Consider the following 25,968-nt stretch of genomic DNA (forward strand, 5'->3'; position numbering starts at 1 on the left):
GTTGCCAAAAAAAGTTCCGCCTCAGACAGAAACCTGAGTTTAATTTTGAGAACTAGGCAGAATTTCTGTATGTAGAGAACCAACAGTTTTCCAGGTGGACATGGGCTCAGTCCCTGGGTCAGGAAGATCCCCGGGAGAAAGAAATGGCCACCCACTCCAGTATTCTTGCCTGCAGAATCCCACGGACAGAGGAGCCTGGCAGGCTTCAGTCCATAGGATCACAAAGAGTCAAACACGACTGAAGCAACTTAGCATGCAAGGTCTCTTTTAAGGACACAACCTAAGTATGGGCACTATGGTTGAAAGCAGGTCGTGTTCAGAACAGCTAGCAGACTTCTCAGCAGTCCTAGAACTAGATTCTGGATCTCAGGATGCTGGCCAAGGTGCTGGGTTTGACCGTGGGGCCATAGTAAACCGTTGGCTTTTGACTAAGTGCTAGTCCATAGCACTATTTTTTGTCTTTTATTGTTATTTCGGTTTTTGTTTTTCAATAAGCTTCTTGATGCTGATGGTTTTGTGACATCTCTGGCCACATCTACCAGAGATTTAAAACAAAATAATAGAAACCTACGAGTTTTGTCTGGGTTTTCCCACTCCTTGACTTTGGGGAATCAAGAGGTCCTTCCCTCCTCAGTTTTATTATACAATGGAATAGTATCTCTACTTGTCTTCCCATGGTGGCAGTCTGAAAGGTCAGGTCACAGGAAGTAGTATTTATTAACCAAAAGATACCCCAGAGAGGCCAGATTTTGGTGTTTAAAAAATTGGAAGATGGCTCATACACATCTTAAGCAAAAAAGTCAAGGAGAGAAAGTTTCAATGTGGATGTCCCCTCCTGTTAGGCAGCAAAATACTTCTTGATCTGCTCTGAAGAGAAACTTGAGTTCACCCAGTGAGGTGAAATCACCCTGAGCAACAGGAACCACAAAGTCACCTGGGTCCCTGCTACCATAAAGGCTGACCAGCCTGCACAGTGCTGGTGGTAGCTCTCGTTAGACTGCTCAGTGCCAGCAGTCTCAGCATCTTTCCACTGTACATAGTTTAAATGCAGATTCACTGATGAATAAATTTGATAATTCTGTTGAAGTATGAAGACTGCTTGAATTAGATGACTACACGATCATATTTAATTTTTTTTGTAAGACAATTCTGGCTCCTCTTAAGCCATGTGGAATCCATCCTGCTGAGTGCTCTTGACTAGTCACGTCCTTCCTGCCATTTTAAAAACAATAGTGGCAGAGATGCAAGCTGCTGGTAGTGCTCAGCAGGACAGATCAAACACACAGATGCAATTTCTGTACGTTGAACAGTGAAGTAGGATAAAATTCAAATACTTACAATCGCTTAGTAGCTAGCATCTGATTGCTGCAAATTGAATCTCTCATAACGGGATTTATTGTAAATAGTGTCATATCATTTGTGAGTTCTGCAATAATTTCAGTCAAAGCCGGGGCAAGATATTGGATGTGTGTAATGTACATGATAGAAACACTAGTTTACATACAGATTGTGAACGGATTTTATTATTATCAATATTCTTTTTTTTAATTGCTTACAAAAGAGCCATAATTGTAATTTTTCTCTGAATTTAAAACATTCTCAAATAGTGTAACTTCAAAATCCAGAAGAAAGCAGCCTAACCACTTCAACAGCTGTTTAAGAATTGCAATCTCTAACCACCCCTTTCCCTTCTACCCAAGTTGTTAAATAAGCATTGAAATTATAGGTAGTTAAAATTTTTGAAATGTTACTTTTCTATTGTTTGGAAATGACAGAAGTCCTAGTAATCATAATTAGTGATCAATATATCCCACCAGTAAATATGTATACATATATGTATAAATTCAAAATTAAGATACTGCAAGGTCTAGAAAACATACCTTAATTTCTAATTCCCTTATGATAAAATGGAAAGCTGGCAATAATTTAAGTGATCAATACTCTTAATTTGCCTTTGGGTTTAGTTCCAAATATGTCATTGGAAGCTCATAAAAGATCAACATCAAAAGCATACCATAAAAATTGTACTTTTAGTGTTTGAGAGTTGGGTGACACTTCACACACTTGATAACTTTAACTGCTAATGAAACAGAACCCCAAAAAGGCACTATATTACAGTTACACAGTCTTCCTATTCAAGATCTACTAAATAAGAGAAATTAAAAAAATAATAGTAAGGCCAGAAGATTTGGATAATCTGTTCTTTCCTTTCCCTGCTCTAATAAAAAAAAAATCCTTTTCTATTATCTTATCATGTATTTGGGCTTTTTTATTATAAATATGACTGAGAACACAGCATCTCAGCAAGATTGAATAAAGTAGTCTTGCTCTCAAATAACCTAGGATATTGATAAAGAAAGACCATTGTGAGGGATAAACGCTTGGGTTGGATCCTGCCTAGTCTATTTAAGAGTAAATATCCCATATGCATATTAATGTTGATCATTGTAAGTGGGAAACTCCTGATTTCTGAACCAAAGAATTTTCAGGTTTTCCCCTCCCTTAAGCAGGTGTCTTTCATCTTTTACCAATCAAAGGGGAAGATTAAAAGGCAGGATTTCAGTGGTACCCTGATGTGTATTTTAATATGTTTACTAATCAGAGCACATATCAGTTAGAATGAATCATGTTCATATATTTAATAGCCAGCAAAACTCAATTTAACTCAGATCCAGCTTTCTTCCATGTTCATTTTCTTCAAGGGCATACCTACCTTCCTTTTCCTGCTTCTTCTTTTTTTTCCCCTTTCTTTCTTGGACACCTCCAGCCCCCATTGACAACCAAAATGCAGGGCTATAAATGTAAGGGCGCAATACATCATGAGATAAGTCTAAGAGAACACGTCCTCTACCAAAATGCACATGAATCTTTGGTACAGCTGAAATTCCAGAGTCATGCTGGGGTTCATTTTGCATGCTAAGCAGGGTCAAAAATGTGAGCTCTCTGAGATCGACCTTATATATCAGATGAGCTCCAAAGTTTAAAGGTTACATTTGTGAAATTGCAGCTGGCTCTCCTAGCACTTGATTCTAGCTCCTGCAAATCAAAGACTCCTAATTGAAAGGCAAATCTGACAATAGGATAATTTTCCAATTAAAAAAATAAAGTGACTTTTGAACCCTTCCTGCTGAAGAGCTGACAGAGAGGTTCCGAGATGGTTGTATAACCAGACAAAATGATGGAGAAAATATGTTTTCCAACAAGATCATAAAGCTTGAATAATGCAGAGAAGCAAATGTAAAGCGAAGAGCTGTCCTCTATTCTCTCTACTTCCCCCACCCCCGCTGTACACTCAGCCACTCAGTTCTTAGGCAAGGACTCCTGACTTCCAAGTCAGACCCAAACCCCAAACACCAAGATACTATAAAGTGGCATCTTGGCAGACTTTGAGATGAGACGGTTTCTGCATTTCCCAGTGTAGGGGGGTGGGGTGGGGGGGCAGAGTGAAAGGGAAAAGCAGGAATGTAGATAAATCTGGAAACAAACAGCACATCTACAGACACAAAAAGTTTGCATATTGCACAGAGCGCTTGAAGATCATAAATCTATGCATGAGAAAGATGTAGTGGAAATTTTGGGGGGGATTAGAGTTTATTTTTGTCATCTCTGTGAGACAGCTACTCATTCATCCAGATCACAGCTAAGAAAAAAGCTGGTCACAGAAATTAGCAGTTTCAGCTCAGCAGCGAAGTCGCCAGCCTGTGAAGGCAGAGAGAAATTGACTAATTAGCAATGCGCACTAAAACTTGACGGTTCTTTATAGAGAGAGAGAAGAGAGAGGGAGAGAGAGGGAGCCGGAGGGAGGGGGGGCTCGCTTTTTCCCCTTCTTTCTTCCAAAGATGTTTGAAATCGCAGTCATTTACGCTCGACAATTTTTACAATAGCCTTGAGCCATAATTTTGCGAGTCTCTCCAGCATCCATCCCCCTGTATGGTCTCTCTCTACTGGCCAAGCACGACCGTTTCTCTCCCCAACCGTGGATTTCCTATTACTCTCGTTACGACTCACTGAGCCCCAGGCCCAAGGATAATGATGTGTTGTTTCTTGGTAGCATAATTTGTCACACGTACATTTTTTCTTCTTCTTCTCTTGCAGAAAGCTCTGCTCCCTCTCTCACTCTCCCTCTCTCTCCCTCTCTCTCTCCCTCTCTCTTTCTCTCTTTTCTCCCTCTCCTACATTTTCTTGCTGTTGCTAATTCATGGTGATCAAATGATGTACGACAAAATAAATTGTAAAGAGTGACTGCCTGGAGTTGGGAACCAGAAGGTGTTTCCCACCCCCCTCCCAAGGAGAGAGCAAACCTTTAAAAAGGAAGGACAATTGATTTTTGGGGGGGAGCTTAAGTGAGCCTTGACTTTGCAGCTGGTTGAAAGCAGGTAAGTTTCTGGCCTTGTGTCTGCCTTGTGTGTATTTTGTTCTGTCTTTTGGGTTGTTGGCGAGGGGGAGGGCCGGGGAGGGAGTCTTTCAGAGGGGTGGGGGGGATGGCTGTGTGGCAAACGCTCATAAAGAATAAAACTCCAATTGCAAGAAATAAGCAGATGAGGGGGAAAGGCAAAGGAGGAGAGCAAGAAGGAAGGGGAACAGGAAAAGATGTGGCGGTGGGGGGCGGGGGGGAGACAACGAAGCGGGGACAGCGAGAGGGAGGTATGACCGGGTCCACTTCAAGGGAGAGACTCTGGGAGGTGTTTCGGAGAGCCTGCGCTTTGGGGGGGCGCATCGTTGGTGGGGGGCGGGTGCTGCTGGGGGAGGGAGCTCGCGGGAGGTTAGGGTCCACCTGGAATGGGATGATAAAGTGAGTGGAGAGCAGCCCAGTCCGGTGGAAATAGGAAGCCGGCGATCCAGGACTGGCACCAGGCAGGGCAGAGTGAGCCGCAGTGGAAGGGGCCGGTCCGGCGGGATCCCTCGGAGCCGGGCGGCGGCGGCGGCGGCGGCGGCGGGTCTCCCGGGCGCGCGGGCGGGATGTGGACAGAGAGGAGCCCTTTCTGCTCAGCCCTAGAAGGTGCAATTACAGGTTAAGGACCTGGCGTATCGACTTCGCCTCGCCTCCCTCACCTCCTGCCCTCCTCCGCCGAGATGCGGGCGGCTCAGACTTTTTACAGAAGTAGTTCCAGGGCCAGGTTGGCGGGGGTGGGGCGGGGAGTGGGGGTGCTCGAGTAGGGGGCCGCCGGGGGCTGCACCCAGGGACTCAGAAGGAAGCGGCGGCTTCGGGCGGCGATGCTGGGTGGGAGGCAGAGACCCCGCCCCCCCCACCATCGGACAGCCCCCACCCCTCCCCCAACACCTGCCCGTACACTTGAACTTCTCGTAGTTCCAGGAGTTAAAGCCACTGCGCCTCGTGCCCGGGAGGGAGAACCGTCCACGCGAATCCCACCGGGCCTGCGGGCTCTGGCTCTTAATCCATCCCAGTGGTCCCACTTCCTCCCTCCTCATCTTCCTCGGGGCCGCCCAGGCGGAGAAAGGGAGACACACGCCCGAACTTGCGCGCTTAAAAATGCCAGGGGGGTTGGGGGGATCTCGGGGGTGGGGGGCTGAAGGGATTCTCCTGCCAGGTTTAAAGGCGTCTCTGAAAAATTAGCAAAACTGAGTGGTGACGGGGAAAGCCAACAGTTTGCGAAAGCAGAGAAGCAGGCAGGGCCGGGGTGAGGGAAATGAGCTAGAATTGATAAGGACAGCTCCCGCCTCTGCCGAGTCCACTGAGCTGGTCCTCACCGCGCTCCGCTGCACTTTCCCGGGAGAAGAAAGGGCTTTATCTGCTCCCGCAGACGATTAGCCCGGGAGTTTCTCGGGGCAGCGCGGATAATCGAAGGGGTTCCCAGCGTTTGGAGGGCTAAGGATCACCCCCCTTCCCGCACGCTTGTCGGGCCCCCTTGCCCACCCACCCACCCCCAAAACTGGACCAACTGCGAAACGCAAAGCTGCGGGCGCCGAGGTGACCTGGAAGCTCCGTCGACGGTCGCCTCTGCGCTTTTGGGGGGGCCCGCCGGGCTCCCCACGCCCCGGCCTCTTCCCGCCCCGGCCCGGCATGGACACGAGCCCACGAGGTGTCTCGGCCTCAGCCGCCACTTTGCCGTCGCTGCTGCCATCGCTGTCGCCGCCGAGAGCCGAGCCCGGGTGGTTTTAGGAAAAGTGAGGGACCAAGTGTGGGGGTCGCGGAGAGAAGAGGAGCGGGGAGAGGAGCGGGCGCCCGGACCCCCAGACAGGGCCCCGGGGGGCGGGGGGTGGCGCTCACGGATCCAGCACCTTCAGACCTGCCTCCTAGGGTCGGGTCCGTCCGGAGACCTGAGCTGAGCACTGACCGTGGTTCTTCGCCCTCCCCTCCCCTCCATACCCTGCCCCACCCCGACCACACCCCACCCCCCTCCACCACCCTGCTCACCTCCCTCCCATCCCCCACCCCTGTCTGCCAGGTCGGAGGCGGGTTTAAAGCCAGGTGCGCCGAGGCAGCTCGCCATGTCCAGATCCGGGGACCGGACCTCCACCTTCGACCCCAGCCACAGCGACAACCTGCTGCACGGCCTCAACCTGCTGTGGAGGAAGCAGCTGTTTTGCGACGTGACCCTGACGGCCCAGGGCCAGCAGTTCCACTGCCACAAGGCCGTGCTGGCCTCCTGCTCGCAGTATTTCCGATCGCTCTTCTCCAGTCACCCCCCTCTCGGGGGAGGGGTCGGCGGCCAGGACGGCCTGGGGGCCCCCAAGGACCCACCGCAGCAGCCGCCGCAGCAGCAGCCGCCGCCGCCGCCAGCGCAGGAGGAGCCCGGCACTCCATCCTCCTCCCCCGACGACAAGCTGCTGACCAGTCCCCGGGCCATCAACAACCTGGTTCTCCAGGGCTGCTCGTCCATCGGGCTGCGCCTGGTGCTGGAGTACCTCTACACGGCCAACGTGACCCTCTCCCTGGACACGGTAGAGGAGGTGCTGTCGGTCAGCAAGATTTTGCACATCCCCCAGGTCACCAAGCTCTGTGTGCAGTTCCTCAACGACCAGATTTCGGTGCAGAACTACAAGCAGGTGTGCAAGATCGCCGCGCTGCACGGCCTGGAGGAGACCAAGAAGCTGGCCAACAAGTACCTGGTGGAGGATGTGCTGCTGCTCAACTTCGAGGAGATGCGCGCCCTGCTGGATTCGCTGCCGCCCCCCGTGGAGTCGGAGCTGGCGCTCTTCCAGATGTCCGTGCTCTGGCTGGAGCATGACCGCGAGACCCGCATGCAGTACGCGCCCGACCTCATGAAGCGCCTCCGCTTCGCGCTCATCCCGGCCCCCGAGCTGGTGGAGCGGGTCCAGTCGGTGGATTTCATGCGCACCGACCCGGTCTGCCAGAAGCTGCTGCTGGACGCCATGAACTACCACCTGATGCCCTTCAGGCAGCACTGCAGGCAGAGCCTGGCCAGCAGGTATGAGACAACAAAGGTGGGGGGTAGGGTGGGGGGTGGGGGAAGCCCGAGAGGCCGGAGGGAGGGGAGAGGGCAGAGGAGAGGGGAGAGGGGTGTGCTGAACAGGAGGTTCCTGCAGGCTGAAAACAACCGAAAACAAACAATTAAGACTGTGAGGGGGAAAGTTGATTTCAGAGTCCCTGAAAGGTCAACGGGAAACTGGCCTCCGTGCATCTCCGACTGCCAGAAAGTCCACGTTCTCAGTATCTGCAGAGAGGAAAATGGGCTCCTGAGCTGAAATTGACAGGCAGGTGGGACCAAATGTCCGGGCCATTGGAAGTACAGCTTGAGAAGTCTTCCTACTCAGTCCTCCTCTACCTCTCAAAATAGACTTGGCTTAAGGAAAGGTTCCTGTGATGAGAAGTACCCCCGCCCACTCCACCCCTTCCCTGCTTCGGGCGAGCAGAAGTGCCAGGGGACAACTCCAGAAGACAAGCTTTTCATTCATTCCAACAACTCAAGTTATTTTTTTGTTTGTTTGTTTGAGGTTTGCTCCCGTTGGAGGTTAGAGTTCTAAAAGGCTTTGTCTTTTAGGGTCGCTGTTGGAAATCCTGGCATCACCCACACAAACTTTTCTGTCTTGTATGTAAAAAAGAAGACCTTATCCTTTTCACTTTTAAAGGAGAGCCGAGCAAGAGATTTCCAGGAGGCAGAGTGAATCCTGCCTAGTAGTTCCCATGTCAAAGGGGAGCACAGTTGAAAACTGAGAAGAGGAGTAGTTAATCTAGCTGCAGTTAGGTCTGTGCGCCTGCTCTAAAGTCACAAAGGAGTTGGAGAATTGTTGTTGTTGCTATTTGGAATGTGTCCCACGTGTGTATTGAAAGTGGGATTTCCTGTCCAAGGGGAGAGAGAAAAACAATGCCTTTTTAAAATGCTGCTGAGATTAAAAAAAAAAAAAAAGATTATAAGAATTGACAATCCTGTTTTATTTGCTCCAATTTTAAAACCCTTTTTAATGAGCCCTCGCAGAGGGTTGCTTTTTCTTTTTAGAAAAGAAGCAGTGTCTTCTTCTCAGTTTCTGAGGATAAAACATCATGAGTCCAGATGCCAAGTATCCCAGTCTTATCCACTAAGTGCTGTGTTAGAAAGTACATGGTTTAAGAATCCATCATGGCCTTTTCCCACTCAGAAGGATGTCTGGAAGATGGGGTCCACTTTCTGCACCCTTATGGAATTAAAGGTTTATTTTTTCCATCATGATGTTTCTACCAGACCTGGGTAACTGAAGTTTAGGAAACTGGAAGATATTCTCTACTGTTGTTTAGGGAGCACTGGTGGTCATGTGAGGCCCACGGGAGGCATGGGAAATCTTGAACTTAGAAATCTTGTAAGTTGCTTTTTCTAATGTTGGTAAGAAATGAATTAATAACTTGTAGTGTCAGAAAATAACACAAGAAAGACAATAACACAAGCAAGAATCCAAACTCTTGTGCTTGAATAGTGACTACAGAAGTCCAAATGACAACTAGGACTTGAAATGTATTTTTATTTTGTAAGAGTTCCCATTTGTCTAAAGATCAAGTTGGTAAATTTAATGTGATGGGCAAATGTCATCACACCAAGGAACATTGGTGATCAACATTCTGTTATTTTAACTTTTATGACTTTTGAACCACTTACAGGTATACTTAATTTAGCATATATCTTACATATTAAGTTATAGTCCTGAACACACATGTATTCATATGTTTTAAAATGTACTATCTAGTGTAAATTCAGAAACCCAGAAGGAAAATAAGATTTAACTTGTCCTAAGCGTAACTGGAGGAAAAAATGAGAATTATACATTTGATCCAATAAATAAGCCTAAAGTCCTCAATGCACTTTTACCTGATAAATACGTCCTAGGTTTCAGTGTTAGAAGAGTTGACTTTCAAAATGAAAAATCCATTTCTCACCTTAGTCTGGATTCAGCACGCCAGCTGGGGCCTTCTGGCTCTGTCGTGGTGGATGGCTGAGATACCAGGCTGCCTGGCTCCGTGACCACACAGTCCAGCTTCACTGGGCCATATCATTTGAAGGATATGTAGTGCCGTCTGACCACTGAATGCTTACAAGTGTCATGGATGCTGCAAGAATCTGATACTTCCGCAATAGGAAGGAGACTGTATTTTCCTTAAAAAGCAGATCTGGAAAACAGTTCATGTGAACCTATTGTTGATCTCAAAGTAATATAATTTTGGACTTTGTTCCATTATTAGGAACTGTAGCATTTTAATTTGGGGGACTAATTACATTATTCTAATTTTAATTCACAGAAAGAATGCGGGAATAATCACCAAGACCTTAGCTTTAATGTAGACAAAAATGCTGTAAGTTGCAACCAATAGTATGATATCAGCCCATTTATTACAGTGTCAGCATAATATAAAAATGTTCTCTCAGCTTTACATGTAGTTTAACAGAGGGATAAATGTGTTAAACAATTATTTTTGAAATTGCATCAGTTTTATTGAAGGCAATTGGATGGAAGGGCATTGTATTTACTACTTTTTATCCACCTTTAGTTTTTAAAGTCTTAAGTATGAAAGAGCTCCTCAAATTCAGAGAAGGAGTTGAAAAATTAAAACTGGCCAATCTATTGGAATAAGTTCAAAATTCAAGCAAATAGAATAACTTCAAAGGAATTTACTTGTTTAAGAGTACATGTTTTCTATAGAATGTAGGAATATTAATATAATAATTATATATGTTTTAAAATTTTTTAATTATTGAGTAATTTGGAATTTTTTAAGTCTAAAAAATAAAGTAAGCCAAGCATAAAGACTTTATAAATATGCAAATTAATTTAATTTTGTCTTAGATGTTAGTTTTTCTTATTATACCATTTATACTCAGATTCTATTTTATTTTAGCGAACTGAGCACTGAGGATATTAAAAAATAAGACTTACTATCTTATATTCAAATATACACATAACTAAGATCACAGGACATGATTGGACAAAAATTAAAATATTTTGAAATCTTATTCCTTAGTTATTTTTATTTCGCTTTATTGCAAGAAATGGGACACAGAAATTTTTGGAAAAGTTTCTAGAATAGCTATTATTAAAGGCTTCTAAAGCACAAAGATTTAATAAAGTGGCATGACTTGCAACATTTAGTGCATTAAAAAGTAAATATCAAAAACTTAGAGTGCAAGTTCAGTGCAAGAAACCCCCAAAAGTTTTTTATTTGTATTTTTTAAGTTGTTATGCATAATTTAGTTATTGGCCCAAGTAAATCAAATTGGACTGGATCTCTTACATTTTCATTGCACCTCCCACAATGTAACAGTTATATAAACATTTACTGAAAGTTAAAGGAATGGAAATTATTAATTAAGAAAGCCTCAGTATTACGTTTTCCCAATATGTTCTTTAATCTTGATTCCTATTGCACATAGCAAAAATTCACTGAACCTCCTCCAGGAAAACACCTGTGACAGAAAAGCATTTGTAAAAATAATTATATTTTTTAATATTTAATTACAAGCTATTGCAGTCCCATATACAGTCCTGTATTGAAGTACAGTTTTCAAGAGATTATATTTTATAGAAGATAAAAGGTTACTTTATAAAGAATTCACTTTCTTCAGTCTTTTTAAAGATTTCACATAAATTGATATAAAAATCTATTTAAACATCAGGAGTACTAATTATCTATTTGCTAAAATGACTTGCAATGATTAAAAAGCCATTAGAATTCCTTAAGGCATAGTTTTGCCTCCTGGTTTTGATGCTTAGAAAGTGTTTCTTTAAATGTAGGATAATATTTTCCATTGGTTCCCTTCCTAAGACCTGAATAAAACCTCAACAAAGCAAACTAATCTTGTATCCATGAATCCTTTAAATCATTGCTTCCCTTTATGTCAATTTGGTACCCTCAGATAAGAACTTGCTAGGTAGTTAGAGTTTCATATCAGAAGTCACTCAGCCATTCAGAATACAATTTGTTTATTATCTCAAACAGGACCATTGATTACAGAATTGTGTCACAGGTGTGGGAGACAAATAGTTATATCCTACAATCAAAAGGCAGTTAGAGTAGATCTTACTGCATTGCACTGGCTCAGAGTACTTACTGACCACAATGGACATGTTCAAATTTCAACTCACCTTTGTCTTTTTCCCCATTTTAAACACATTGGGCTCGCTCATTACCTTAGCTAATTTCTAAGTTATCTCAACTTTCTACCTTAAAAATTCAGTGAAAAATATGTTACAGTAGTTACTTCATACCAGATAATGTTCTAAGCATTTTACAAACACAAACTTATTTAATGCTCATAATAGCCCTCAGGGATGGATACCATCATTTGCCTCATTTTATAGATGGAAAAACTGGTGCACAGAGCAGTTAAGCATTTTGCCCACAGCGGCACAGCTAGTAAGTGGTAGAGCCAAAGTCTGAGCCAAGCACCTTGGCTCTTGAGCCTGTATTCTCATCGATGATGTTTCTACTTATTACTGTGAGCCTCTCTATCCTATCATATAATCTGCTGATTAGCCTTAGAGTTAAATGTAAAGTTAAGACTTCTCTTTTGGAAAGACATTTGTGAGAGTTAAATTTTATTTTATTTTTTAACTTTTTATTTTACATTGGAGTACAGTTGATTGACAATGTTGTGTTAGTTTCAGATGTATGACAAAGCGATTCAGTTATACGTATACACGTTATCTCTTCTTTTTCGAGTTCTTTTTTCAATTAGGTTGTTCCAGAATATTGAGCAGAGTTCCCTGTGCTATATAGTAAACTTAAATTTTAATGTATCTGATTTTAAAAGAAGTTAAGGAGGGGTATTACTCTGGACTAGAGGTCAGCTTTTTTTTTTTTCTGTTAAAGATCAAATAGTAATTATACTTGGCTTCAGGGTCATATTAACTCTGTTGCAACTACGTCACTCTTCCTTGGTAGCACAGAAACAGCCATGGTAACATAAAAATAATACATAAATGAATGAGCATGGCTGTGTTACAATAAAACATTTGTGAGCATCAACATTTCATGTGATTTTCGCATGTTATGAAATATTCCTCTTCTTTTGATTCTTTTCAACCCTTTGAAAATGTAACAACCATTCTAGGGGTGGCAGGGGGGACTATATAAAAACAAGAGGCAAGCTGGGTTTGCTCTGTGAGTCCTAGTATTCCAAAACCCATTTTAGGCACTTGGACTACATCAGTGAACAAAATGGACACAACACTTTATCCTTATTCTAGTAGAGAGAATCCCACTGGTCTTCTTGCTTCTGTTCGGAAAGAGTTCACATCTAAATAATTCTACCCTGCCAAGTTAAAATTTCAGCTTTCCATATTAAGACTTAAAAATTTAAACAGTGATCCCAGGAAGGTAAATGGTGATTAATTAAAACAGTGAATGAGCTACTCATTTTCACAAACATACTGGATATAGACCCAGCTAACATAGACTGGTCATTATTCAGGATAGGCTTTAATATCATTGATATGGTATTTTAATGATTTCTGGTAGGAAATTAGAGGAGCCAGGTACATTTAATGCACTGCTTTCTGAGATTAACATGCACATATTGAATGAACTAATCTAGACATATAAATGAACACGTGAACAATTACTTTTCTAAATGCCAACCTGTATCTCCAGCTGCTGTGATCAAAGGGCACTGTTGTCAGGACTTCTGATTTCTAAGTGAATCAGCTGGATTGAGTATGTCTATAGAACTTCTTTGCCTTCTCCAAGGTGGGTAACCCCTAGCAGAGCATGTGTGCTGGTGTGGGTTTGGCTTATGTGTTTATCTCCCAGCTAGATCAGCCTTGACCCCAAAATACGAGTTCAATATGAATTGGTATTGGTCTTAAACATAATTGTGGGTAGACACTTAGGATTTGTTTCAGTTTCATATGAATTGACAAAGCCAACAGAAGATAAAAGTGGAGATGATTTTAAAGATGCTCACACACACACACCTGCACACAGCTGCTGTTTATCAATAATAATGATACCTATCGCTAGTTGAGCACTGACTAGTTGAGCATGAGTGTGCTTAATATATTACTTACATTCTTTCTAGTCCTTTCAGTCTTTTAAATGTTAGACAATTGAGGCTCAGAGAAAATAAGTTGTCCAATTATCTGAATAATGGTGAGTTGAAGTAATTGTCATCCTTTGAAGTACAGCCTCTTGAGTGAATATTGTAATGAATATGAGTGAATATTGTACATATGACTTCTAGGAAAAGGAAACTCCAATCAACACCTCCACATCTTTGTTTTACCACAGCACAGTAGTGATTAAAATTTGCAATTTTCTAACTCATCTTCAAACCACCAAGTGAGAGGAAGAGAGTAGAAAGCTCAAATTCTTTCCTACTGGTCTACATACTCAGTTAACTAGTTCTGAGACTAAGGGGCTAAATAATGAGTTTGCTGAGATTTAGTGCTATGATTATTGACTCTAAAAGTAAGGTGAGCTGATATATTTTAAATAAATTGATAAAAGTGATTTCCCTAGGGGTCTGATAGTTAAAAGTTCACCTTCCAAGGCAGGGGATGCAGGTTCGATCCCTGGTCAGGGCACTAAGATCCCACATGCCTCATGGCCAAGGAACCAAACCATAAAAAAAGCAGAAGCAGTATTGTAACAAATTGAACAAAGACTTTAAAATGGTCCACATCCAAAAAAATCTTTTAAAAAAAAAACAAAGAACTTTACAGTTTAACTATGAAAACTAATTGTGAAAATAAAACAAACCGAAACAAAGCCTTGAAGCTTGAATTGGAACCAAGAGATTTTCCTCCTCTGTGTGCACTGGAGTCCTGGAGAACTATCAGCTTTGTTTCTGTGAAAACAATAGAAAGCGCATGTTGATAATATTTACAGTTGATAAATACAACAGGTAGAAGCCCGAATTATAAAAATACCTGTATGTTTCATTTACAAAAAATAAGATTATGCTAATTGAGATTTTATTCTGTTTATATTTTGTTTCAAGCAAATCAATTATCCTTCAATAAAAAAAATAATTAAAACAAAAAAATCCTTGACAATTAAAAAAAAATCATCTTAAGAATTGCTACACCATAGTGTTTGTGCCTTCTTTCATTCATTTAGAATTCCAGAAAATATATTCAGTGCTGTGTCCTTTCCATTAACATCCAAGATAACTCATGATGCATGGATTACTAATGATGATTTCTCTTTAATGAAATACCAAATAACCACTATTTTGATATGGACAGGAGAGTAAGTTAACCAGGGGAAGGACTTTCAGTTGTAGCATATAGTAAATATGTCTATTTTGCTGTAAATATCAGAAGGGCTTATTTATTCACAAATGTGAATGACAATCATGTTAGAACTATTTGCAACATTAGAAGTGAAGCAGAAAGGTACTAGAGAAAACCTACAGTAGTTGGGGAATGGAAATAGCAAATATTTGTGATAGAAAGAAAATAAATCATAGGAAAGTAAAAGAAAAAATAAATCATAGGAAAGTAAAAGAAAAAAAAATAGCAGTAACAAAAGTACATGGAAATACAGTAAATCAAAGAAAGTATTAAGAAATAAACCATCTAAAAAAGAAACAAAAAGAGAACTAATAGTAAGGGAGGATAAGCAAGAAAATTCTAAAGTTTGGAGAGTGGACACATTCAATATTTGTTGGACTCATAAGCACAAATTAAGAAGCATTTAAGTCACTACATAATGAACATATAATTTACAGAATTACAGTGTTCCACTAAAAGGGAAAATAACCTCATTCCTCAAAAGAAAAAAAATTCAGCAAGAAGAAAATGGTCAGTCATGGAACCTTCACTCCTATAACTTGATCCAGTTCAACAATTATATATTTGTAATCTAGCTAAAATGTTTATAAATAACTCTTTGTTCTTTGCTAGATAATGTAGTACTTTCAGAAGTGTGAGTTTCAAGGTTATGCCAACAGGAGGAGAAGAAAATCTGAGTGTGTTCTTCATGAATCTTGCTGCTGCTGCTAAGTCACTTCAGTCATGTCCGACTCTATGCGACCCCATAGACGGCAGCCCACCAGGCTCCCCCATCCCTGGGATTTTCCAGGCAAGAACACTGGAGTGGGTTGCCATTTCCTTCTCCATCATGAATCTTAATTCCCAGTATAATTAGCAGACCTGAGAAACGGGGGGACTTCCATGACCTTGGATAGCTTTTCTAAACTAGGCCAATGACCGTGCCATGCGCACGGTGGGAATTCAGGGTGATGCATCGAATTGACTGCTAACAAGAACCTCTGTTGTGGAATAGCCCCCAAACATGTGTCAAACAGGTATAACACACCAAAGTCTGCTATGCTCTGAGATATAGGGTAAAGAACATGGACGCAGTCATGACTTCATGTAGTTTGCATATAAGAAAAAAGAGTGAATAATGATACAAGTTAATCACACTGATAATACATGCTGTAGATTAGAAAAGTGCTATGTTCTGAGAGCTGGTATAACAAGGTGCTGTAACTTGTCACAGTGGCCAAAGAATTCTTCCTCTACAGAAGAAGTTTAAGATGAACCTATTTCCAGAGTAGGAATAGAGATGCAGATGTAAAGAATGGATATGTGGACGCAGGGAGGGAAGGGGAGGCTAGGACAAATCGGAAGAGTAGCATTAACATATATACTCTACCATGTGTAAAATGGAGAAGGAAATGGCAACCCACTCTAGTATTCTTGCCTGCGAAATCCCATGGACAGAGGAGCCTGGTGGGCTACTGTCCACGAGTTCACAAGAGTTGGACACGACTGAGCAACTATACCACTACCACCACATGTACAAAATAGATAACTAGTGGAAGCTGCTGTATAACACAGGGAGCTCAGCTCGGTGCTCTGTGATGACCTAGATGAGTGGGATGGGAGATCGGAAAGGAGGGGATATGTGTATACATGTAGCTGATACGCTTCATTGTACAGTTGAAACAATACAATATTGTAAAGAAATTACATTCCAAAAAAGAGAAGAAAGATGAGCTTTGAGAATTGAGATGGCCAGGGTAATGGGTCTGGAGGAAGGCAGGATCTGGAAGCGGGGAGTTACAAGCTGAGAGAATACTAGGCAGCAAAGAGTTTTTGGTACCTTGCAGGAGCTGGAAAAACAAATGAGTGGCTAGAGACTATGGAAGAAGTGTTGTCGAAATCATAGAGGAAGTTGTCAGCCCTGCTAAGGATTAACCACTACATGGATGAATCCCATATGAAAAAATCAGCAGGCTTTTCTGTTTGAACTGACTAAATGAACAGCACTATACTGGAAACACTGCCACCTTTGAATTCATAAACCTAAGTGTGTATCTTGGCTCCACTTTAGCTGAGTAAAATGGGTTAAGAATTACATAGTTCAGCTTCCCAGGGTTTTGGTAAGGATCAGCTGAGAACATGGAAAAAAGAAACAACATGCTTACGAACAGAAAGTGCTATTTGTAATTGATTTTTAATTTTAAAAGATACACTAAGCAGATTTACCTGAATACATTTTTGCCCATCAAGAACACTCTTGAACAGATTTGTGATTTCACTGATAGCACAGAAATAGACTTGTAAGGACTTAAGAGTGAAGTTGGAGGGATCCGAAGGTGATCACAAGGGCATCAGAAGAAAATGGGGAAATCAGAATTTCTGATTGCTCCCAGCAATTTATGTTTAATTCCTCAAAGGGAAAATGATGGCCTTTTTAGATACTACAAGAGTCGCCTATTCTTTCTTTCACAGAGGAGAGGCCCTCTTCTTTTTAATCTTATATATTCGATGTAAAGCTTGGTTTTCTGCGGCTAGCAAGGCCTCTGGTGTCCCTGACTGGCTCTCTTTTCCCAGGGCGCCTGCCAGCGGGCTGGTGGGTTGCACCTGCGCAGGGACCCAGGCTTCCTCGGAGCTCAGCTGGGCCACCGTATGGAGACTGGCTCACTGGAGGCTGCAGGGAAGTGAACTGAAGAATTATAGTCGGTTTCACTTCCCTGCCTTATGTGCCTTCAGGTGCCTCTGAAGACAGGCGAGGCCAGTGAAATGGAGATGAGAAGGAAGAGAGAAAGACCCAGGTTAGAGAAGAAAAGAGTTATTGAAAATGTAGGGGCATTGTTGAAAAATGCAGATGGTTGGATGCGTGTGGATGTCTTGTGTGCGTAGCCCCCTGACATAGTGTGCACCGTCGGCTGTCAACTTGAAATTTTCTGTACAGTGGCTCCTGAGAGGTTTTGTTGTTTTTTATTTTTTAATCAGCTAAAGGTCTTGTGTGTAGGTTTGGGGCAGAGACAAAGATTCAGAGTCAGCACTGAGTGAAGAATTACTGGGTTGGGAGTGTGCCTTTTTCACCAAACAGAAAGTAGTCATATTTGTAACTCCTGCTTAGAACAAAGCTGTGGATACTGACTAGCCCTGATTTTTCACACCCCTCAGAACCAGCGTCCCTGGGACATCCTGAGTAAATGGAAAGGATTAGAAGAGGAAATGGAAAATGTTTGAGTCAGAGAGCGAAACTTAGAAGAAAGAACTTTCATGCTTTAAGATGCACACCAGAACCTCAGTACTTTCTACCCCATATGCATGAACAGAGGGTCCTTGATGCTGTGAGGGAGTTCAGCCAGTATTGGTGCCTTATAGAGGCAGAAGTGTGCGGCTCCTTGCAGGGACCAGTTTGGTGGATTGGTTACTATGACAACAGTATCGCTACTGTCAGTGGCAATTCCTATAAACTCCCTGTCTTAAGGTTTTCACAAGGGTTCACTCCAAAATGACATCCGTAGACACGGACTACAGAGTAAAGCTAGGAGATATGTGTATGGAGAGAAAGAGAATATGACATAATAGGAGATACAGATAAAAATGTTATGCTATAGTGCAAATATCTTAAACAGTTCTATTGCATAGTAATTAAGACCTAAAAGTCAGACAGATTCAGGTTAAATCCCACCTTGACCACATATAAGCTGGCTCTCCTTGGGCAGTTTACTTAACTTGTTTTCAGATTGCTTATCTCTGAAATGTCAGTAATGATACCCACCTCCTCAGGGCAATCCTGAATGTTGGGTGAAAACATGTACTGAACTTGACATAGTGCCTGACAGTAAATGCATAATTGTTGATAGCTTTTATTTTTATAGACATAATTCTGTTTATATCAATTTGCCCTTCTGTTCACTTGTTAGGACTCCTAACTCCATACAGGATGTTTATTCTAGAACCGGATTCTCACAGCCTGAGTTCCAAGTGCTGCTCTCACAGTGATGAGGTTTAGCTTGACAGTGTTTGTTTTATCCACCTCTGAGTAGACTGCAGAGCTGAGGCCCGTCCTGAGTCTGGTCCATCCTTTTGATATATCCACGTCAGCAACTGAAAAAAGTTAGAAAAGCCTTTGTGGATTCAGGTTGAACAGCTTTTCTGAGATGTAATTTACATCCAGCACAATTCACCCATTTTAAAAAGTGTACAATTCAATGATTTTTAGTATATTTGTGGTGTTGGCAGCCATCACCACAATTAATTTTATTATTTATTTATTTATTTTTGTGTGTCCTGGATTCCCCAAGACCACCTTCACTTCTGAGACTAACTGCAAGTTCAGGGGTTCAGTTCAGTTCATGAACTGACACAGCTCAGTCGTGTCCAACTCTTTGTGACCCCATGAATCGCAGCACGCCAGGCCTCCCTGTCCATCACCAAGTTCAGGGGTACTAAACTAATACAATTATGTAAAGTTTAAAAATAAAATTAAAAAAAAAAAAAACAAAGACAAGCCTTTCACCTAGAACATTTTTTAATCACTCCTTCCCTAAAAGACCCCATGAAAGTTGATCAGTCCTGTCTGACTCTTTGCAACCCCATGGACTATACAGTCCATGGAATTCTCCAGGCCAGAATACTGGAGTAGGTAGCCTTTTCCTTCTTCAGGGGATCTTCCCAAGCCAGGGATTGAACTCAGGTCTCCCACATTGCAGGCAGATTCTTTAGCAGCTGAGCCAAAGGAAGCCCTAAAGACCTATTAGCAATCAGCCCCGACTTGGCCCTGCCTTTTGCAGCCCTAGGCAACCAGTTATCTACTTTCTGTCTCCATAAATCCATAGATTTTCTTATTCTGAACATCTCAAACAAATGGAATCATGCAACATGTGGTGTTTGGTGCTGGCTTCTCTCATGTAGCATGTCTTCAAGGTCTATCTGTGCAGCGTGTAACAATACTTCGTTCCTTTTTATGGTTAAATAGTATTCCATTGCATAGATAAACCACACTTGATCCATTAGTGGGTGCACATTTGATTTGTTTCCATTTTTTGCTACTGTGAATAATGCTGCTGTGAGCATTTGTGTGTAAGTTTCTTTGTGAACACATGTTTCTCATTTCTTTTAGATATATATACCTAGGAGTAGAATTGCAGGGTCATATTGTATCACAGTTAACACTGAACAAGAGAACCATCAGATTGTTTTCCAAAGCAGCATGGGCATACCATTTTTCATTACAGTTCCAATTTCTCCACATCCCCACCCACACTTAACACCCGTCTTTTTGACTATAGCCGTCCTGATTGATGTGAAGTGCTATCTCACTGTGATTTGCATTTCCTTAATGGCTAATGCGGAGAAGTCAATGGCACCCCACTCCAGTACTCTTGCCTGGAAAATCCCATGGACGGAGGGGCTTGGTAGGTTGCAGTCCATGGGGTCGCTAGGAGTCGGACACGACTGAGCGACTTCAGTTTCATTTTTCACTTTCATGCATTGGAGAAGGAAATGGCAACCCACTCCAGTGTTCTTGCCTGGAGAATCCCAGGGACGGGGGAGCCTGGTGGGCTGCCGTCTATGGGGTCGCACAGAGTCGGACATGACTGAAGCGACTTAGCAGCAGCAGCAGCAGCAATGGCTAATGATGTTGAGCATCTTTTCATGTGCTTATAGGCCACTTGTATATTTTTTGGAAAAAAAGGTTTATCAACTCCTTTGGCCACTTTCTAAGTTGCGCTATTTTCTTTTTCTTACTGAGTAGATGAAGTCTTTTTGACCTTTTTAGGAGGGCTTCTTATGGTTCCTTGGTCAAGCTGGGGCCACCTTCTGCAGAAATTGGGTGTCCTATTTGACAAAAATTAAAACAAATGCATGCAGATGTACAGTGGAAAATTCTACGAGTACTTTTATGTAGCACATATGTCTAGTGTGTAAAATTCTGGGTGTTTAGTGTGGCAGAAGACAGTGTCTGTGATTGACTTTGATGCTGTTTGTTTTCTTCTTCATGGGATTATTTTGGCTTTGTGTGGTTTCAGGCATTATATTCCTCAAGTGTAGGAAGATTCCTTGGTGTAGCAAATCTTTTATTCAAAGAAAAAACGTTTATTACTCAAGTATTAATTTCCATTATCTAAAAGGCAGATCAGAATTTTTATTCAAACTGTGTTTATACAATAAGTATTTTAAGGAAATGAGGTAAAATTCGACTGCCAAGACAGTGATAATTCATTAGAACTGCTGCAGAAGAAGGAGAAAATTAAAAAAAAAAAAAAAAAACCTTTGAAAAACAGATGCTTTCATTTGAAAGGGGATTCAGAAGTGCTCCTTGTGGGGATCAGCAGGAAACAGCGAGTCCAGAATCTTCAGTCATGGCTGACATGCACCTTCAGGCTTCCTTCCTCATATCACCAAGGCAGTTTCTGACATGGAAAAGCTAAGTTTATCAGGAGAATAACTTGTCCTGTTTTATCTTCCTTTGCTACAGTGTCCTTGCAGTTCTCTTTAGGGACAAAAAATATCTACTGCTCTTAACAAGAAATTACTTTTGCTACTCTTAGTAGGTTAGGTTACTCCACTCTTTATTTTTAAAAAATGATTCATTTGATTTTTGGCCATGCCTGGAGGCACATGGGATCTTAGTTCCTTGATCAGGGATCAAACCCAGGCCCGCAGCAGTGGAAGAGTAGACCCCTAAGCAGTGGGCCGCCAGGCAACTCCCATAGGTTACTGCACTAGCTCTTGCTTTGAGTGTGTGGATACGGCAGAATGTTCGGCAAATTGTTTCCTAAGCTTCATGTTTATGCTTCTGGATGGAACAGTTTCTACTTTGATTATCGATCGCTTCAAACAATCAACTTCTTGCTTTCTGTTAAAAGATTTACATGACTACTACACAACAAAGAGACTCCAGACCACCATCATAGATCTGAGTGCAAAGCAGTAGAAATTTTAACATAGATATCTTATCTGGTTATTCAAAGGGACGAAGTGTTATCAAACTTACAACTTTATAGTTTTTAGTAGCATTACCAACAGATCTCAGGAAAGCAGAGCATCACCTAAATTAGTCACTTTGTGTATCAAGAAGGCAGACACGTCCTTTCCTCGGCAGAAGTATAGTAGTTACCTAATTCAAAGTAGTCACTTCAGAACCCTGAGTGGTGGTGGTGCTTTAGTTGCTAGGTCATGCATGTTCAACTCTTGAGACCCCATGGACTATTGCCCATCAGGCTCCTTTGTCCATGGAATTTCTGAAGCAAGAATACTGGAGTGGGTTGCCATTTCCTTCTCCAGGGGATCTTTCCAACCTAGGGGTTGAACCCAGGTCTTCTGCATTCAGGCAGATTATCTACTGACTGAGCCCTAGGGAAGCCCTTCAGAACCCCGAGAAACCTGGCAAATTTCAGCTGTCACCCAGACATTCTTATACTCAAAATTTTAGAAGAGAAAGCAGACAAAGGAAAACTGAAATAAACAGCACTTTGTTGCACTCAAATAAACTGAAGATTTGTGATTGCTCCAGAGTTAGGAAGCAGCCAACAAAACCAGCAGCAAGTAAAAACCCGTTCCAAGAAAGGGGCACCCCCTGTATAGGAAAGAGCCCCTCAAGCTTCGCAGCAGCTTCATCAAACTGAGAGCCCAGGTTCCAGACACAATAGTCTTTTTGACCTAGAAAGCATGATCTCACCTGAGAAAGATTTTTCTGGAGAATCCTTCCCATTTTTTTTGTTTTTTACAGCAAGGAAACTTTAGAATCTGAGAGCATGAGAAACATTTAAAATTTCTGAAAGCACAAAGAAATTTGTCTATGGCTTTATATACATTAATTAGAGTGCCACAAACGCTGATGGGAATCATGGCTCCCCACTCTCTGTACCTGTTATTATCCCTCCTAGCTGCTCTTCTTCATTGGAACATGGTTCTGCTAAGTCGCTTCAGTCATGTCCGACTCTGTGCGACCCCATAGACGGCAGCCCACCAGGCTCCCCCGTCCCTGGGATTCTCCAGGCAAGAACACTGGAGTGGGTTGCCATTTCCTTCTCCAATGCATGAAAGTGAAAAGTGAAAGTGAAGCCGCTTAGTCGTGTCCGACTCTTAGGTATCCCATGGACTGCAGCCTACCAGGCTCCTCCGTCCATAGGATTTTCCAGGCAAGAGTACTGGAGTAGGGTGTCATTGCCTTCTCCATGGAACATGGTTAACTATTAATATTTACCGCATGGGCTTCCCAGGTGGCTCTACTGGTAAAGAACCCACCTGACAATGCAGAAGAATAAAGAGACGCGGGTTGGGAGGATCCCCTGGAGGAGGGCATGGCAACCAACTCCAGTATTCTTGCCTGGAAAATCCCATGGACAGAGGAGCCTGGCAGGCTACGGTCCATATGATCCAACGTGACTGAAGCGTTTTAGCACACATGCACATAAGTAGTCGAGCACCAAGCAGAGGAGGAGATGAGGAGTGTTATCCCATATTCCAAATTCCCCACACGGTGTGCGGGTGGTAGGCTGCTACAAAGTGTAGCTCTTGTGTGGTGAAATTGGAAGATCCTTCCTCCAAGCAGTTGTGTTAATGAGGACTGCATTAGTCCGCTTGAGCTGTCATAGCAGAATAACAGGGACCAGGGAGCTTAAACAACTGAAATTTGTTTTCTCACAGTTCTAGAGGCTGGAAGTCCAAGATTAAGGTCCGGCAGGGCCTGATGCAGGTGAAGGCTCTCTTCCTGGTGTGCAGACAGTTGCTTTCTCAGTGTCTGCTCAAGTCGTCTTTCCTGTGTGTGTAGAGCTGGGGGGTGGGAGGAGGAGTGGGGGAGGGGAAGCTCTGGGGTCTCTTCCTCTTCTTCCCCATGGACCGTAACCCGCCAGGCTCCTCTGTCCATGGAACTTTCCAGGCAAGTATACTGGAGCAGGTTGCCATTTCTTCTTCCACGGGATCTTCCCAACTCAGGGATCAAACCTGCATCTCTTGTGTCTCCTGCATTGGCAGGCAGAGACTTTACCAACTGTACCACCTGGGAATCTCTCTCATAAGACACCAGTTCTATTAGACAAAGGCCCTACCCTTATGAACTTATTTACCTGTAGCTATCTCCTAAAAGCCTCATCACCAAACATGATCATGCTGAGAGTTAGGGCTTCAACATATAAACTTGCAGACAACACCATTCAGTCCATAACAGGGGCCAAGAATAGGACAGAAGGACTTATGAAACAGGTTCAAGAAACTAATTGAAATGTTACTTTTCAACTAGATCTGTACCGGCAAAATTATCTAGGCAGCTGAGCAATTATCCAAGTCAGTAATATATATATATATCTATATATGTATGTATGTATGTGTATATATATCTCTCTTTCAATAATACAAACCTAGAAGAGAAAGAAAATGTAGGCCTGCTTTCCTCCACCCCAAAAAATCATGTCTAAATCAATAGTTCTTTGAAGAACCAACCACAGAACTTTGTTCTAACACAAGTCTTCCCCAGTCCTACTCCAGAGATTCTAAATTGATCTGGAGCGTGGACTGAGGAATCTGCATTTTCAGCAACACCCCAGGCTGTTTTGCTACCAGTGGTTGGCTTCCCAGCTGGCGCTAGTGGTAAAGAACCTGCCTGCCAATGCAGGATACCTAAGAGACACGGGTTTGATTCCCAGATCACGAAGATCCCCCGGAGGAAGGCATGGCAACCCACTCCAATATTCTTGCCTGAAAAATTTCCAAGGACAGAGGAGCCTGGCAGGCTACAGTCCATGGGGTATCAAAGAGTTAGACACGAATGAAGCAACTTAGCGTGCATTCATGTGAAAATCAGGCGACTAAACAGACGCTTCTGTTTTCCTGTTTGCTCCATAGACAATGGAAGAAAATAGGGTCGTCATTTACTGGAAGATAAGTTTAAGGAAAATTTGTTGCATTAAAAGAAATTTGATTCACTGACATGAGTAAAAAGGATATAAGTCATAGGGCAAGTTATTGGAATGACCAGACTCTATGGGGATTTGTTTCCTGGTGATAAAATTTGGGTACTTGCTGCTCTAGAGAATTTTCAGAATAATTTAAAGCCACACAGTATCGAGTCCACAATGCAGCTTCAGAGATGTGGTGAATTTTCCCAGAATAATTTGTTTCTGCCAATCAGAGATCTGATGATTGAGAAGGATATTGTGGGGATTGGCTGATCCGGGGATCGCAGAGGCTTCTGCGCATGCGCTTTCCTTTGGCGCCTTTGGAAGACCTCCTAGACCCCACCGGGCCCTTGAGCTAGGGTTTTCTTTAGCATTTAGCCCCTCCAGCCGCGGTGAAGCAGCAAAGAACAGAAAGAACTGGCTCCCTATAGGGAGGGAGAGGAAAAGAAGAGAAGGATAAGAAATTCCTATTTCACCCACCGCAGCAGGGTGTCCCTAAGCTGGTTCCCACAAGCCACACCTCATTGTCTCCACAGCACACAGCCCCCAGGCCTGCCTCAGTCCCTTGCTGCTTATCTACCCCGAAGTAAGGATAACCTTCTTCATTTCTCTGAACCCCAGGATGATTTCATAACATTATTGTTCCTCTAAAAATAAATTCTGAGCCCATGTGAAAGGTGTCGGCTGCGAATCTCTCATCTCCAAGAGGAATACCTCTTTGTTGCCGTGAATAGTCCAAGAGAAGCCTGGCGTAATATATTCAGTTACTAACTAACTTTTCTCCCCGTCTCCCTGCATGGCCACTCCTGCAGTGACTTTCCAACCGGAAACAGCCTGCCTGGCAGGAGGCTGGCTCCCGTTCTCAGAAGGAGCCTCCTACTTTCCCCGCGAGAAGTCTCTCCCTGGAGTCAGAGGAATGGATAAAATCAGTCTCTAGACCCTTGATGTGGAATCAGGCCGTTGTCCTCTTATCCTAAATGATTGAACTTCTGTTTGGAGAAACGTGATTTTGTTAAAATATTCATCTTTACTGTTAGGTCTTTGACAGATACAAATGACTTCAGTGGGAGATATGTAACATCCTGAACTTTTATTTTCAATGTCATTCTCTGATTTTGGGTCTTTCTGTACTTTTTCTTGAAAGAACTCTTCCAAGAAAGAACTCTTGGAAGAAAAGGAAGTCATTCTTTTCTCTTCAAAATAGCAACCAGATGGAAAAGAGGGAGAGAAGTCTCAATAATGAGATTGGCTTTCAAGAGGCAGCATAGTCTAATAATTGGCCTTTATCAGGAGTTTGCGTGGAGAAGGCAATGGCACCCCACTCCAGTACTCTTGCCTGGAAAATCCCATGGGTGAAGGAGCCTGGTGGGCTATAGTCCTTGGGGTCTCGAAGAATTGGACACAACTGAGCGACTTCACTTTCACTTTT

The 25,968-nt window shown here is 42.8% G+C and overlaps 2 protein-coding genes across 2 annotated transcripts in view; one reads left to right on the plus strand and one right to left on the minus strand.

The window, feature by feature from the left end:
• Nucleotides 1–1,503: 1,503 nt before the first annotated feature.
• Nucleotides 1,504–5,540, minus strand: LOC147345964 (uncharacterized). Its single transcript, XM_086372851.1, has 3 exons — nt 5,292–5,540; nt 4,775–4,992; nt 1,504–3,699 (listed from the first exon to the last, which is right to left on the minus strand). Exons 1-3 carry the CDS (start codon nt 5,428–5,430, stop codon nt 3,622–3,624), a joined length of 435 nt encoding a protein of 144 aa, XP_086228977.1. The 5' UTR covers nt 5,431–5,540; the 3' UTR covers nt 1,504–3,621.
• Nucleotides 5,541–6,275: 735 nt separating this feature from the next.
• KLHL14 (kelch like family member 14) overlaps nt 6,276–25,968 on the plus strand; it is a 111,730-nt gene continuing 92,037 nt past the window's right edge. The window contains exon 1 of the mRNA XM_086372850.1: nt 6,276–7,391. Coding sequence (XP_086228976.1) covers nt 6,451–7,391 — 941 coding nt within the window. The 5' untranslated portion in view covers nt 6,276–6,450. The remainder of the gene's footprint in view (nt 7,392–25,968) is intronic.

The sequence above is a fragment of the Bos grunniens genome, chromosome 24 (assembly GCF_055505025.1).
Source record: "Bos grunniens cultivar Pamir isolate PY7600 chromosome 24, Bosgru_T2T1.0, whole genome shotgun sequence".
Taxonomy (NCBI): domain Eukaryota; kingdom Metazoa; phylum Chordata; class Mammalia; order Artiodactyla; family Bovidae; genus Bos; species Bos grunniens.